The sequence below is a fragment of the Pelodiscus sinensis genome, chromosome 21 (genome assembly GCF_049634645.1).
Source record: "Pelodiscus sinensis isolate JC-2024 chromosome 21, ASM4963464v1, whole genome shotgun sequence".
Taxonomy (NCBI): domain Eukaryota; kingdom Metazoa; phylum Chordata; order Testudines; family Trionychidae; genus Pelodiscus; species Pelodiscus sinensis.
In genome coordinates, this window is record NC_134731.1 from 17,052,277 (window position 1) to 17,065,033 (window position 12,757).

General features: G+C 48.5%; 1 protein-coding gene across 1 annotated transcript in view; it reads left to right on the forward strand.

Annotated features, from left to right (window-relative positions):
* LOC102450776 (uncharacterized) overlaps positions 1-12,757 on the forward strand; it is a 54,038-nt gene that overhangs the window by 13,670 nt on the left and 27,611 nt on the right. The window contains exons 4-5 of the mRNA XM_075905122.1: positions 3,324-4,050; positions 5,583-6,441. Of these exons, the coding sequence (XP_075761237.1) occupies positions 3,324-4,050; positions 5,583-6,441 (1,586 nt within the window). The remainder of the gene's footprint in view (positions 1-3,323; positions 4,051-5,582; positions 6,442-12,757) is intronic.

Sequence of the window (12,757 nt, forward strand, 5' to 3'; positions counted from 1 at the left end):
AGGCCAAGACAGGCAGAGTGTTTGTGAAGACTATTGGTGGGAAATTATGCACCAACTTTGACAGCTACTGATTTGAATGTGAAGTTGGGTTCTCTACACTCAAGATTCAGGAGCTCATATTACTTGGTGCCCGTGGCCATGTTCTAGCCCACCCAATTAGACCCCATTTGGAGGGTTGAGCACTGCTAGCCTAGCCATGCTTAGCACCCCTTTGCTTTCAGGGAGCCTAAACAGCCTAATGTCCTGGGGGTAGAGGAAAGAGCCACTTGATTTCAGCCTCACATGTTTATAGTGGGATAACTAATAGGATGGGGGCAGTGTTCCCAGTAAACTGTGTGTTTGTGTGGTTGCTCAATGCCACCCAGCTGACTAGCAGAATGCCTACAGCTAGGTTTTTGTTTGTACTGGCAGTACCCATCTGCACGTCTTGGTGCACAGAAAAAAATTATTCTGCACATGCATGGAAAAATCTGCACATGGATTGAAAAGATTAAGGGACATTGGTTTAGCAGGTTTAACTGGATAGGGGATCCAGAGCCTGAGGTTAGTTACAGCCCAGCACTTCTTTGGTATTGACTAAAAGTTGTTGCAAGCTGATGGCTGTTAGTGCTCTGTGACATGAGGTTGTGGAATCTTCAATACTGGAGCTATTTAAAAGCAAGTTAGATAGGCACGTTAGATAGGCGTCTACACAAAGGAGCCATCTACACAGCTCTTTTTTGTGCAAAAACCTCTTGCGCAAAAGGGATCCAAGGAGGAAATGCAAATGCGAGCGCAACATATGCAAATGAGCACTCCATTTGCATTTCCTCTTGCGGAAAACCCTTGCAGTGTAGACGTAGCCTCAGATGATCTAGACCAAGGGTGGCCAGCCCATAGCTTGTAAGCCACATGCAGCTCTTCAAAGAGAAAATTGTGGTTCTTGCACCTGCGGTTCGTGGCTCTGAAAGGGGCAGCAAGTTTCTGCCTGCACGGGGATGCTGGGGCAGACTTAAAAATGGCTGCCCTTAAAAAGGCAATGCCTGCTCTGTTCTTAAAAGGGTTGCGGTCTGCCCCCCCTCACCTTTTTTTTCCCCTCTCTTGCTCAACTTTTTTCCCTTGGCTGTTTGTGCTGTATCCACCGCTATTTTGGCTCTTTGTCTGTAACAGATTGGCCACCCCTGTTCTAGATGGTTCTTGGTCTTGCTGTGAGGGCAGGGGACTGGACTTGATGACCTCTCAAGATCTCTTCCAGTTGTGTTCTAGGATTCTATGAGTCACGAACGGGACTGAGACCTGATCAGCTGCTGTCCATATTATAATTGGTATCAAATGGCTCCCCAGTTGGTAATCTCAGCAGAGGGACCAAGAATTGTGTGGGTGCAATCTAAAGTGCCCCTGTAGATTTAATTCCTTTATTACTCCTAGGAGTCTCAGCGGGGTAGCCATGTTAGTCTGTGTGAAGACTCCTCAGTCAGTGGGGAGGGGAGAGAGGGGGCACTGCTGACCCCCAGAATTTCCACAGATCTGTGAGGCATGCCTCGGCCTAACCGTTGGCCAAGTGACAGCCCTCTACGGCCCAGCCCAGGGTCGGGGTACCAGGCAATGGGGGGGGGGGGGGAACACCTATAGTTCAAGGGTCACAGTCTAAGGCACAACCCTGAGTGAGGGCACTTGGCAAGGATCGGGTCTCCTCACTCCCAGAGAGCCAACAAGTGCAGGGGGTTTTCCCCCACAGGGGGAACCTGCCACCCAAAGAAAGGGGAAGCAGGCAGGATGCAGGCCCACCCCCTCCACTGCTTCCCGGCCCAGGGCCCTGATAGTGGCAGCCTTGCAGCCACTAGATCGGCGGGGATCCAGGCCATTACACACTGACTAGCTCGGGGAGGGGAGGGGGGCCACAATGCGCTGCCCACCTGATCTCCATCTCCATCTCCTTAGCTGCCCTGTGGTCAGCTATCCCCAGGCCGCTTCCCCATTTCCCCTGTGGGCTTACCAGACTCTGGCACTGCTTGGGGGGGGTGGGTCCCATGGGTGACAGACGGGCTGGCAGGGTGTCCATGGGCTCTGGTTCCTGCAGGGGTCCAGGTGGGCTGGCCCAGTCATCTGTGCCTGGCGAGGGTCCCGGAGGGTTTGGAGTGGGTTCAGCTGGTGTCTCAGCAGCCTAGGCCAGGGCTCCAGGGTTGGCAGGGGTCCTGGCAGCCCAACCCAGCCCTCTGACTGAGCCCGTGGCTCTTCTAGTCCTAGATCTGCCCTCTGGCTTCCTCTGGACGGGGCTAGGTTTGGCTGGACTCACCTGCCAAGGGGTTTTAGAGGGCACTTCCTCTTCCGGGTCAGTGGGTGGTCGTGTTGCTGTCCCAGGTTCATTACAGTCTGTAACTGTAAAAAAACAACAAATGCTCTTGCAGCACTTAAGATGCCTCTACACAGCACCCTAAACTCGAAATAAGATACACAATTTGCGTTGTGCAAATTGTGTATTTTGAAATTTGGCACATCTACACAGCACCAAATTGCAAAATGTACTATTTTGAGCCATCTTTTATCCCTTGTGCAACGAGGTTTGCTGAGATGGCAAAATAGCATGCCCATTATTTTGAAAAATATTTTGAAATAACGGGCAGCTTGTATAGATGCAGAATAGCTATTTTGAGATACCTTCGGTACTCTGAAATAGCCATGCAGTAGAGACGTACACTTAGGGTACGTCTAGACTACAGGGTTTTGTCGACAGAAGTTTTGTCGACAGATACTGTCGACAAAGCTTCTGTCAACAAAGAGCGTCTACACTACATTCAGTTCTGTTGACAAAGCAAGCTGCTTTGTTGACATGGCAGTGTAGACACAAGGACAGTTTACATGCAATAACACCTTCTGTCGACAGAAGGCGTTATGCCTCGTAAAATGAGGTTTACCAGCGTCGACAAAACTGCTGAGTTCTGTCGACGTTATGTCAACAGAACTCAGCGGTAGTGTAGACGCAGGTATAGTTTTGTCGACAAAAGTCCACTTTTGTCGACAAAACACACCCTTAGAGACTAACAAAAAATGTATATGGGATCATGCGCTTTTGTGAGCACAATCCACTCCAGATAAATGGAGCAAAGGGTCCAGAAGAAGTGACTCTTGTGGAAGCATCTCGACATATATGGAGATTGGAGAAGGTGGGCAAAGTATGAAAAGAATGTGAACTGCTGTTGTCTCTACTATGAATGGGGACTACAGTCTCCATGGCTGTCAAGCCAGAACTTTTTGCCAACATTCACTTGCTTAGAATAATTATTAAAGTTGGATTAACATGCCTCAGACTAACTCCAACAACTTCCTCTGCTCTGAATTTTTAGTGGAACCTAACAGGATAAAATACACTCCAGAAAACCTCAGCAATGAGATTGCCTCCAAGCACCCAGGACTGATAAATTCAATGAAGGAACACACGCAGCTACTTTCTCATGGGCTATTGATATTTTCCAGAAGCTGGGCTGTTCAGGTTGACTTGCAGGAAAACCCATATGTGGTGTGTGATGCTCTCTTAATAGCTGTGGACAGTCCTCCAATACTCTACACAGTCTTTGAGAATCCCAACTCTGCAGGCATTTTTGAATATTCAAGATGCACTGCACGCAGGTTAAAGGAAAAACTGGTAAACGTAGGGGGCTACACTGAAAAAGTGTGTGTGAGGCCAAAGCTACTGTGTCTGAATGGTGACAGTCATAAAGACCAAGATGGGAACATGAACGTGCAGTGTAGGTACCCGACTGATTACAGTCGCATCAACAGTGATAACCTGCAACTTTTACTGCGCTCGCTCACAATATTTTTGCTGAGTTTCCCCTCCTTTTTAAGTGACCAGCTTGGCTGTGAGTTTTTCAACCTCCTGACCATCCGACAGTACGAATTGCTTTCAAAAAACCTTCATGTGGCCAAAAAGCTATTTGTCTATGGCCTGCCAGGAACAGGGAAAACCATAGTGGCTCTGAAGATCATTGAAAAGATAAGGAATGTGTTTAATTGCAAGCCAGAAGAGATTCTCTACATCTGTGAGAACCAGCCTCTGAAAAATTTTGTGAGGTGAGCATTTCAGATATAATTGCAAACTGTGCCAATGCTTGATCGATGCTATTTATTTAAGGTAAGGTGCACATCTCTATGAAAAGTGTGGGTTTGAGGAATACATTATATTTACTTATTGCTGAAAAGATGTTTTCAAGAACTAGAAAGATCTTTCACCCTAAAGGCACGAATAGTTGCTGTTTTGAACACATCACAGAGTTATTGGAAACCATTTATTCACTAATAACGCTACCATTTCACTGCTAAATTTGGCTAGATACAGTTCAAGATAGGTCTAAGTTGGACAGTGGCAAAGAGGTGTCATTTACACCAATTTGGCATTCAGTGTGTGCAAAATGAATGCAACTCGCACATCATGGGTGTGTAGGAATAGAGGGCTTACAGGTTGAACCTCCCTAGTCCAGAACCTTCTGGTCTGGCAACGTCCATAGTCTGGAATGATTTCAGTTAGCAGGATGTCCACTTATGGGCGTGGCCAAGTTTCCCGCAGTCCCATAAGGTTTGTTTATAGCCACCAGTCCTGGCTCAGTGTTCTGTGCTGTTGTTTAGCTTGAATTTACCCCTAAATGTCTTCTAACATCTCAGTAAGCAGTGGCAGTGTTGGTAATGCTGCTAGACTAGAATTCGTGAGGCTACCATGGTTCAGAATGAGTCAGGTCCCAATAGTGCTGAACTAGAGAAATTCAACCTACAGCAGAAAAAGTAGTGGTTGAAAGATAGCCCTAAAGCAGCTTGTAAATGGCTTGCAATGGTGAAAGCAGAATCTGATCAGGCATTCTGCACCCAGGATGCTCAATTAAGAGTCACGTTTCCATGGAAACCAGACATTTGAACTGGAAGCCCCTCATCTGAAAGTTATTAAAATACTTGTGGCTAGAGGAAGGGAGGTAATAGTATAGTTGACTAACCATTTCATGCTATAGACTACATACATTTCCTGCCTCCCTCCCCCCCCCCCCCCCCCCGCAACCCCACCAGTACATTTTTTAGCAGGCTCATTTTTTAGTCCCCACTCAAACCATGCTCCCTACCCTGGAGGGCTCTTGTACATTTCAAAAGCAGAAGTGCCGGCAGTTGTAACTGGCACCAGCAGGGACTGAAGATGTCCCTGCTCACGCCATTTCCCCTCTGTGTCTCTGCCTCCCCAAAGCTGGTGCTGGGGGATCCATCTATACCAGTTTCCCCCAGCACCAGCTTCTACTCCTCCCCCTCTTGCTGCCTTTCTCTGCATTTGCTTATCGGATAGTTGACTAGTCGCTAATGTCACTATGCAGGATGTAGATTTCTAGTATAATTCTGTGTTCAGGACATGTGATTATCTGGGATGCATGCATTAGTCTTACTAAGGCAATTTTTTTTCTTCAAGTCAACCTTTTACTGGGAAGGAGGTTTGTTTTGTTCATAACTGTTTTTCTGTAGATTTACAGCTTATTTCACTGATTTCACTCCATCACAATTGATCAGATTTAGAGAAGTTCTTTGCCGTACACATGCACTAATATTTCTCAAATATTTTATTTGTGTTGTAGTCAGAAAAATATTTGCCAGTCTGTGACAAGAGTAACCTTCTTAAAGATGAACTTTGAAGAAGTGAGACACATAGTAGTTGATGAAGCTCAGAATTTCCGGGCAAATGATGGCGCTTGGTTCACAAAGGCTAAACGTATCACCCAACGACATAGTGAGCCTGGTGTATTCTGGATCTTCTTGGATTATTTACAGATAAGTCACCCTTTTGCGACTGGTCTTCCACCTGCACGTCAGCATGATCCTGTGGATTCACTAACCAAAGTGGTCCGAAATGCCAAGGACATATACAACATCATAAAAAGTCAAATGGAAGTTATTGTAAGGGATAAAACATTAATCCATGTTCCTTATCAGCGTTTAGAAAAGTTGTTAGACAAAGCCTCATGTGATCACCATCTGCCAGGTTATACCATACGAAAAGACTTAAATAAGAATGAAATGGCAAATTATGTGGCTAGACAATGTCTTAGGTATTTGGAAAAGGGCTACTCAGAGAAAGAGATTGCTATTCTGTGCAGCACAGAGAAAGATAAACCAGACTATGAGCCCATATTAACAAGAGAAATGAGGAAATTCAGGCTGAATATAGTTTTCCAAACAGCAGATGAAATACAAGGAAAGCATATTATTCTTGACAGCATCCGTCGCTTTTCTGGCCTAGAAAGGAGCATTGTGTTTGGTGTCAATCCAGTCCCTACACAGGAAGAGATTTCTGCCAACCTTTTACTCTGTGTGGCATCCAGAGCTAACTTACACCTACATTTGCTGTTTGAAAAGATCCCACCATCTTCCCGAGCAACCCATTCCAGTGCTTCACCTAGGCCAGTGGTCTCCAACCTTTTTACACCCAAGATCACTTTTTAAATGTCAGGACAAGCCAAGATCTACCCTTATCGCTTCCCCAAGATCCTACCCGTTTCATGAGGCCTCGCCCTCTGTTCCCCTTCTCTCCATCACTTGCTGTCCCTGGCCCTTATACGTTCTCAAGGTACAGTTATATTGCTGCTTTTTTTACTCCTTCTGTTGGAAGAAATTTTTCCAACATTTGGCCCATCTAGACAGGGCCCAATGTTAGAAACCCCCTTCCTTTGGAAGCCCCCTCATTCCTCATGGAATAAGGAATAGAGAGGCTGCCAAAAGAGCATGTTTGTCAGAAAAACACCTGCAGTCTAGCCGTACCCTCACTGGATTGAAACAGGAGGTGCGGGCTCTGGGGTGGAATGAGGGATTTTGGGGTGGGAAGGGATGAGAGGCGCAAGCTCTGGGAAGGAATTTGGATGCAGGAGGAGGTGGAGAAGAGGATGCTGGCTCAGGGAAAGGGCTCCAGGCTGGGGAATGTTGGGGTCAGGTGGAAGGTTAGGATGCTGAGCAAGCCACAGGCTTGTGGATGTGAGGGTGCAGGAGTTTGGGTTGGGGGGGTGTAGCCAGACAGACCAACCCCCCATCTCATCCATCTTATTTGCCTCTCTGAGGTTCCTGAAGCATACAGGGCAGAGAAGGAGCAGTAAAATCAGCATAGTCTATGCTGGCTCATCTGATCCTGAGAAGCTGAAAACATAGATATGAGGAGAAAGAGAGCGATTAAGGCAATAAGCTGGCCTTGAGGCTGCGAGAACTGCCCGGCTGGCACCCATGTTGATTCGAACACACACAGTCCCTGGGAGAGGAATCCCCCACTGAGAAAAGAATGCCCAGTACTTCCAATTTAGTTCTCTCTTACAAGTGTAAATTAAGTTCACAACTCCCTTGTAAGAACTGGTCTCACAAAAGGCAGACCAGCACCATTTGGCATGACAGATAAGAAAGAGAAATACGTGACCCCATGAGTATAAAAGTGGTACAGCAGCACACTCTCTTTTGAGTGTCATTTTACCCTCTACCTGCTGGTCGGGTTAGGTGTTTGACCTCCCGAGGTTCTATGGGGACGCCCACCTCGTATTTTCGTCTTTCCTAGGAATTGAGGGACCGGCCCTGGCCTGACATGCTGGAGTCGAGAGGCACAGAAGGGGGGTAAAAATTGTACCTGGATGTGGTCCTCTGTCTTAAGTGTACACATAGAAAGAGTAAGCTGTTACTTGGTACCATTATTTCTATTTTTCTATCTTTATCTTCTTTGTAACCGTTTTTAAGATCTATATTTTGCTAGTAGTTAAGAAATAGAGCAATAGCCATTGTAACCATATGATTTATAAGCTTCCTCAATAAACCTGTAACTGTTTAAGCTTTAACCTGACTCCTTCAGTTGCTGTAACAGAACCAAGCACAATTTAAAAGAACTTCAGCCGGTCTTAAGGGACAGATATAGGGAGAGCTTGGGCGTTTGAATTTGTGTCACACCAAGGTGGCAGAATCCACTGGGGCACTTCTCAGTCTCCCCCAAGGCTGCCCGCTGCGAAGGAATTATGAATTCTAGCAGCTGAAATATGAAGTGTTATAAGCTCTCCCTGTACACTTCATGGGGCGCTCGTCAACCTCCTCCAGGTTGCCCGCTGCAAGGGACCCCGGTCTCAGCAGTTGAAGTCTCGGGTGTATAGCACACACACACACACACACACACCACTCACTGCCCTGACCGTCGGCTGACAGGGTGTGAGGAGCTCAGGGCAGGGAGACTGAGTATGATGGGCTCAGGACACAGATTTGCACTGTGCGGATGGTGCAGAAGTGTTGTGGCAGAAGACTGAGGTTGTGGGGGTACAGGAGTTGAGGGATAAGAGAGGCTCAGGTCAGAGAGTTCCAGTGTACGACAGGCTCAGATTTGGGGTTGGGGTGCAGGGTACAGGAGTGTTATGATGCTGTGGCCAGATGAGGGCTTGGCCCCAATTGGGGGCTTGTTGGCCAGGCTCCATTTTTAAATAAAATATTGTCAAACACAAAGGGTGCGTCTAGACTGGCAAGATTTTGCGCAAAAGCAGCTGCTTTCGTGCAAAAACTTGCCAGCTGTCTACACTGGCCACTTGAATTTGCGCAAGAGCAATGCCTTTGTAATGCACAAAATCAGTGCTTCTTGCACAAATACTTTGATGCTCCCACTCGGGAAAAAGCCCTCTTGCGCAAGAGGGCCAGTGTAGACAGGGAAGGAATTTTTTGCGGAAGAAAGCCTCGATGGCGAAAATGGCCGCCGGAGCTTTCTTGCGCAAAATCACGTCTAGACTGGCCACGGATGCTTTTGCACAAAAGCACTTTTTTGCACAAAAGCATCCATGCCAATCTAGACGCTCTTTTGCGGAAAAACTTTTCTGTTAAAAGTATTTCTGCAAAATCATGGCAGTCTAGATGCAGCCATAAGGTTTCAGCGTTGTCTTTATTTATGGGGAGACGAGGAACCTGTTTTGAGTCAGGGGGTCACTCACTCACAGAAAAGTCAGTCGGGGCCACGCAAGTGAGACACAAAACCATAACCCCTCAAGTCTCATTAATGTGGCCCCAACTGTGGGGGCAGAGGGCGAGGTGCCAAAGTGTGCTGGGGCAGGGGCCAGAGTACCGGTGAGTGCTGGTGCAAAGTACTGGGGGGCGGAGGGTCTGGGCAGGGCGGAGGGGGCAGGGACTGATACTTGGGGATCCTGCAGCTGTGGGCCAAGGTCCAGGAAGGGTGCAGGCTGCTCCCCCATCCCCCAAACAGTGGTGCGGTACCTGAAATTTTGATCTGTCATGTGCCTCATGCCTTCCCCTGTGTGGGGGAGCAGGGGGAGTCCCGGCCCATCCCAGTCCCAACTGCTCAGTCATCGCACTCCTTGCTCCCGCACTCCCTGCAACAGTGCGTACTATCCACTCAGCTGGAGCCAGTGCTCTGGGGATTTTATTCCTCCACTGCCTTCCCGGGAGGGGGCAGAGGGGGAGTCCCAGACCGCACCAGCCCCAACCACTCAGGCAGCGTGCGCCCTGCTTCCCACAACAGCACGCGCCACCCGAGCAGCTGGAGCTGGCACAGTTCCGGACTCCCACCCCCTCCCCCATGTGTAGGAAGGTGGCAGGGGAAAAAGTGTTATCACGCGATTATTGCAGATTAAACACAAGATTTGTAAATCTGTGCTGCTTTTACATTCCTCTTTTGAAAGAGGAATGTAGTTTAGACATGCCCCTAGTGAAATAGCTTTTCCTGAAGTCTGCTGATGCGCAATAAAAATAGTTACATAGAATGCGATAGACAATTTGAGCCACTGTGAAACCTAATGGCCTTGGAGAGAATGCTAGAACATTAGAACTAGATGACCATTAGATGACCGAGAGGTCATCAAGTCCCTGATAGTTAGGGAGTTTCTCTTAATGTCCAACCTAAACCTCTCTTGCTGCAATTTTTGCTTCTCATCCTATCATCAGAGGTCAAGGAAAACAATTTTTTTTCCTTCTCCTTGTAACATCCTTTTAGGCACTTGAAAACTACTGTCATGTCCCCTCTCAGTCTTCTCCTTTCCAAATTAAAAAAGCCCAATTTCAATCCTTCCTTCATAGCTCATGTTTTCTAGACCTTTAATGATTTTGGTTGCTCTTCTCTGGACCTTCTCCAGTTTCTCCAAATCTTTCTTGAAATCTGGCACCCAGAACTGGACATAATACTCCAATTGAAGCCCACTCAGTGCAGAATAGTGGAAGACTGAGTTCTCTGGTTTGCTTACAATGCTCCTGTTAATGCATCCTAGAATCATGTTGGGTTTTTTTTGCAAGCATTACACTGTGGATTCTTATTTAGCTTATGGTTCACTATGAGCCCTAGATCCCTTTCTAGACAATCACTTCCCGTTCTGTATGTGTGAAACCAATTGTTCTTCCCTAAGTGGAGTACATTGCATTTGTCCTTATTAAACTTCATCCTGTTTACCTCAGCCAATTTCTTCAGTTTGTCCAGATTGTTTTGAATTATGATCCTCCAAAGCAGTTGTAACCCCTTCCAGCTTGGAATCATCTGCAAACTTAATCATGCTCTCTATGCCGATATCTATGTCATTGATGAAGATATTGAACAGAACCAGTCCCACAACTGGCCCCTGTGAAGCCCCACGTGTTTGCCCATCCAGCCTGATTGTGAACCATTAATAACTACTCTCTGAGAATGGTTATCCAGCCAGTTATGCACCCAGTTTATAGGGGCCCAATCTAGTTTATTGATAAGGAGGTCATGTGAGACTGTGTCAAATGCCTTACTAAAATCTAGGTATGCCACATCCACCACTTCTCCTTATCCACAAGGCTTGTTATCCTATGAAAGAAAGCGGTCAGACTGCTTTGACATGATTTGTTCTTTTCAAGTTCATGCTGAACTCTGGACTGAGGCTGTTGTCTTTCTGCCCAGCACCACTGTGATCTACACCCTGTTGACTCAGTTCCCTAGGCCCCAAGTTCTAGACCCTGTTGACTCAGTTCCCTAGGCCCCAAGTTCTAGATGTGGGGCCTGCAGCCTGCTTCCTCCCTGGGCACTTTCCTCACCAATGCCAAGAGCAATTCACAGGCCAGGGCAGAGACATCTGACCCCCTAAGTTTTGTGCAGGTGGTGACACTGGGTCCCTCTCAAAAGCTGGTCTGAGGAGAAGGCAGCGGTGAGGCCCACCTCCAAACTTTCAGCCCATGCTTAGAGCACTCTCCTGGGATGTAGCAGGTGTCAGTTCCTTTCCCTCTTCACAGCCTGAGGGGGAGGAGGGATTTGAACCAGGGTGTCTCACTTCTCAGTCAGGTGCTGTACCCCTGAGCCAGTGGCACATTCTGACATGTAGCTCCCTCAGATGCTCCTGGGGAAGCTGTTCCTTTCAGCTAACTAGGGTGAATGGAGCAGGGAGATTAGAACAAGGTGAGAAGAAACTTTCAACCCCTGGGCCAGAAAGTCCCCCTCTGGCTTTTTTGTGTGAAGTGAGACCAGGGCCGGTCTTAGGCCGATTCAACCTATTCCCCCGAATCGGGCCCCCAACCAGTCGATCGCGATCCACTGGTGGATCACAAGGCCTCGACCAGTGGATCGTGAGGCATTCAGGGCCCCCACCCCCAAGAAGCCCCACTACCTACCTCCAGCGTAGTGCCAGTTTCCCCGGGGTGGACGGAAGTCCTTCCTTCAGCTTCGTGCCACTTCCGGGGATTACGGAAGTGCGCTGGCTGCTCCCCTCCTACAGCTCCGTAGTGGGCTGGGCACGCGGCAGGGGGTGTCGGCCCCAGCGGCTTCCCTGCAGCACAGTGACTGCAGGACTCAGGAGGGGTGAGTCAAGCGCAGGGACTGTGAGAGGGGTTTTGGATGCACCGCGAGAGGGGGGTTTGGCCGGCTTTCCTCTGGGTGGGGGGAGAATCCTGGGAGGAGGCTGTGCAGGGGACTCTCTGCTCCCACTCCCCTCCTGTTCCCTCTCCCCTCTCCCCAGCAGCAGAAACCTCTCCCCTCCCAGCCCCCTGTTTCCTCTCCCCTGTTCCCTCTCCCCAGCAGCAGAAACCTCTCCCCTCCCGGCCCCCTGTTTCCTCTCCCCTGTTCCCTCTCCCCAGCAGCAGAAACCTCTCCCCTCCCGGCCCCCTGTTTCCTCTCCCCTGTTCCCTCTCCCCAGCAGCAGAAACCTCTCCCCTCCCGGCCCCCTGTTTCCTCTCCCCTCTCCCCTCTCCCCAGCAGCAGAAACCTCTCCCCTCCCGGCCCCCTGTTTCCTCTCCCCTGTTCCCTCTCCCCAGCAGCAGAAACCTCTCCCCTCCCGGCCCCCTGTTTCCTCTCCCCTCTCCCCAGCAGCAGAAACCTCTCCCCTCCCGGCCCCCTGTTTCCTCTCCCCGTTCCCTCTCCCCAGCTGCAGAAACCTGTCCCCAGTACTATGTCCCCTGCTCCCACCAACACAGCTAGGGCCACACTAGTGAAGCTAGGTGCGGGTTGGAGGAAGGTTTTTTTGCATCTCACTTGTGTGGCTCCAACTGACTTTTCTGTGGGTCAGTAACCCCTGACTCAAAACAGATTCCCTGACTTTCTCAGAAATAAAGACAATGCAGAAACTTTTTGTGTTTGACATAGTATTTTATTTAAAAATGAAGCCTGGCCAGCAAACCCCCAAGTGGGGCCAAGCCCCCATCTAGCCACAGCATCATTGCACTTCCCTTTCCCCCAGACCCTACATCAAATTATTTTCCTAATATGAAAGTGAAAATCTATAATTAATATTCTTTTAGAACATGGTGACTTCTAGCCTTCTAGGTGTGCCTAGACTACATGGCTCCATCAATGGAG